The sequence below is a fragment of the Metarhizium acridum genome (genome assembly GCF_019434415.1).
Source record: "Metarhizium acridum strain ARSEF 324 chromosome Unknown scaffold_31, whole genome shotgun sequence".
Taxonomy (NCBI): Eukaryota; Fungi; Ascomycota; class Sordariomycetes; order Hypocreales; family Clavicipitaceae; genus Metarhizium; species Metarhizium acridum.
Window position 1 is genome coordinate 77117 of NW_027094018.1, and position 2388 is coordinate 79504.

At 51.5% G+C, this 2388-nt stretch overlaps 1 protein-coding gene across 1 annotated transcript; it reads right to left on the reverse strand.

Annotated features, from left to right (window-relative positions):
• Positions 1-1279: 1279 nt before the first annotated feature.
• Positions 1280-2053, reverse strand: J3458_004879 (uncharacterized protein; the record flags this gene model as incomplete). Its single annotated transcript, XM_066118465.1, has 1 exon — positions 1280-2053. One exon carries the CDS (start codon positions 2051-2053, stop codon positions 1280-1282), a length of 774 nt encoding a protein of 257 aa, XP_065975985.1.
• Between the last annotated feature and the right edge of the window lie 335 nt (positions 2054-2388).

The window sequence follows — 2388 nt, forward strand, 5'->3', positions numbered from 1 at the left end:
GACTCGGACAGTTTTCAGATACGCATCCAAGTTTCCAACCCTTCGCGTCACTCCTCTCACTGCAGCATTCAGCGGACTCCCGTAAATCCCGTAACCTTTGGTGGCGTCGGCCCCTTTGTCCAGCAGCCGCCTGACTATCTCATGTGCGCCTCCGAGAGCAGCTATTTGGGTTGGCGTGCCTTGGTCAACTTCATCATCATGAGATTCGTATACGTCGTCCCAGTCGGCACCTTAAGACTCAGACTCGATCAGGAGCGTGACCACGTCCAGCATGTTCCGTCCTGCAGCAGATGTAGCAATGTTCTGCCTGCATTGTTTTATTCCTTTCCGTTTATTAATCTGCGGTCGATAAGAAGTTCAACAACTTCCCCGCGCCTGTGGCTTTCGCGGTCTAGGACGTCAAGGACCATGCTCGGATCGAACGAGATCCTCGTGCACTGCCAATCACCTCGTGTTCTGCAATCACTCGGAACACATCTGTAAAGGCACGATGCAAGGGACCGACATATGTCACCGATATACTTTCCGTGGAAGCACCGGCTTTGAGGAGCATGCCGACCATCTCAGGATAGTTAGCTGCAGCAGCATAGCACAAGGGCGATCGTCTAAGCTTGTCCTCAACATTTACCCAGGCTCCAGCATTGATGAGCTTTTTCATAGCAGCAAGCGCTTTGTGCTCCGCTGCCCAGTGTAGTGGTTTATTTTTCATTGCCGTCTCGAGCTTGTACTTTGGCTCTTCGGGCCAATAGTAGATCTAGAAGTCGAGTGTCATGATGGCGCGTTGCAAAATAAAATGCCGTACACCCCTCAGCATTTGTTGCATCTTTATTTGCTCCTTTATCTAGAAGCATCTTAGCAATATCAACGAACTCAGCAATCGATGCTTGTATAAAGGCCGAGTTAAGCTCGCACCAAGCTTGCCCACTCATCAGAGCCATTGCCGCGGCTTTCTGGCCAAATAAGCACGCCAAATCAAGAGCTGATAGTCCCCTGTGCTTTTTAACATTGTTCTCCGAATTGTGCCTCGACGGTTTTTGTGATAGTGCGTACTTGTCCTCGGCGAGCTGCAAGATGGATCGGGCTGTTTCCCTCCTTATCCACGAGCTTCAATCCTGCCTTATTGCTAATCAGCAGATCCAGTATGTCATCGAAGCCGAACTTGGCGGCAATATGTAAGCAGTTCCCCAGGGACCAACTAAATCCACGCGGGCCCCTTAATAGAGCAGAGCATCAACTATCGATGGATAGTTGGATGAGGGGTTATCCACATCTCTAACACTTACATCAAATCCGGCTTTGTTCTGTCCTGCTTCTCATCTCCCGCTGGCTCTGTGTGCGCAGCCTTCGCGTGGCTCAGGAGAACAAGTGCGATTTCAGGGTGGCCACTTTCCAGAGAAACATGCAGCAGTGTCTGGCCCTTCTTGTTTGTAGAACAGATGAGCGCCCCTTTCCAGAGGAGAAGTTGGACGGTTTCACATCGACCACTTGCGGCCGCTTCGTGCAACGCGGTTTGGCCTTCGTTGTCAGCCATGGATATGGCGGCATCCGCATCAAGAAGCCGCCGAACAATCTTAAAGTGACCATTCCTAGCAGCGAGCGGCAAGGGCGTGGCTAATGAAGCGTCTTGGGCGTTGATGGTTCTGGCCACGTCGGTACAGGAGGCAATGATCCATGTGACCAGAGTTTCATTCCCTAATATAGCTGCCAAATGCAAAGCACATCTAGCGTTGTGCATCTTGTCCGTTTGGCAGATGTATTCCTTCTGGATGTCTAGAATTGGCTGTGGCCGCACGAACCAGCCGCTTGCCGCTATCAGAAGGAGAGGCATCTGATCGTCCCCAACACCGGCTTCACTCTGATATTCGACTTTGTTTGTGAGGCGCTCTACCAGCGAGGTACTTCCCCGACGCACGGCATTGTGAAGAATATCAAGACTATGAGCCTGAACAAAGTCACTGTGACTTTGGCAAACTTGCAAGAGTGCTTCACCGCATCCTGTCTCGAACATTTGCTGCAATGTTGCCTCGTGGGATAGATATCCCCTCCTATGCATTGTGGATAGGACCTCGATGTCACCAATCTGGCAAACCGCCAGTGCAACAGCACACCAGCCGAGCACACCAGCCGATGCACCGTGAACACCTCTCGACTTCGCTAGCCTTGAGGAGCAGGTCTACGGCCTTGGACGTCGACACGTTGAGTTCTTGCTTGACTTCACTAAGTTTTGGGCATTTTGGATAACGCCAGTACATCGAATCTTGGGATTTGTAATAGTTACGCAGCTGCAGCCAGAGAAACACGCGCCAGTCAGCATCGAGAAAAGTTGACACCGGCTCCATGTCGACGGCTGAATCGTCACCGGGTTGCTGCATGTGGACGAACCAGTGT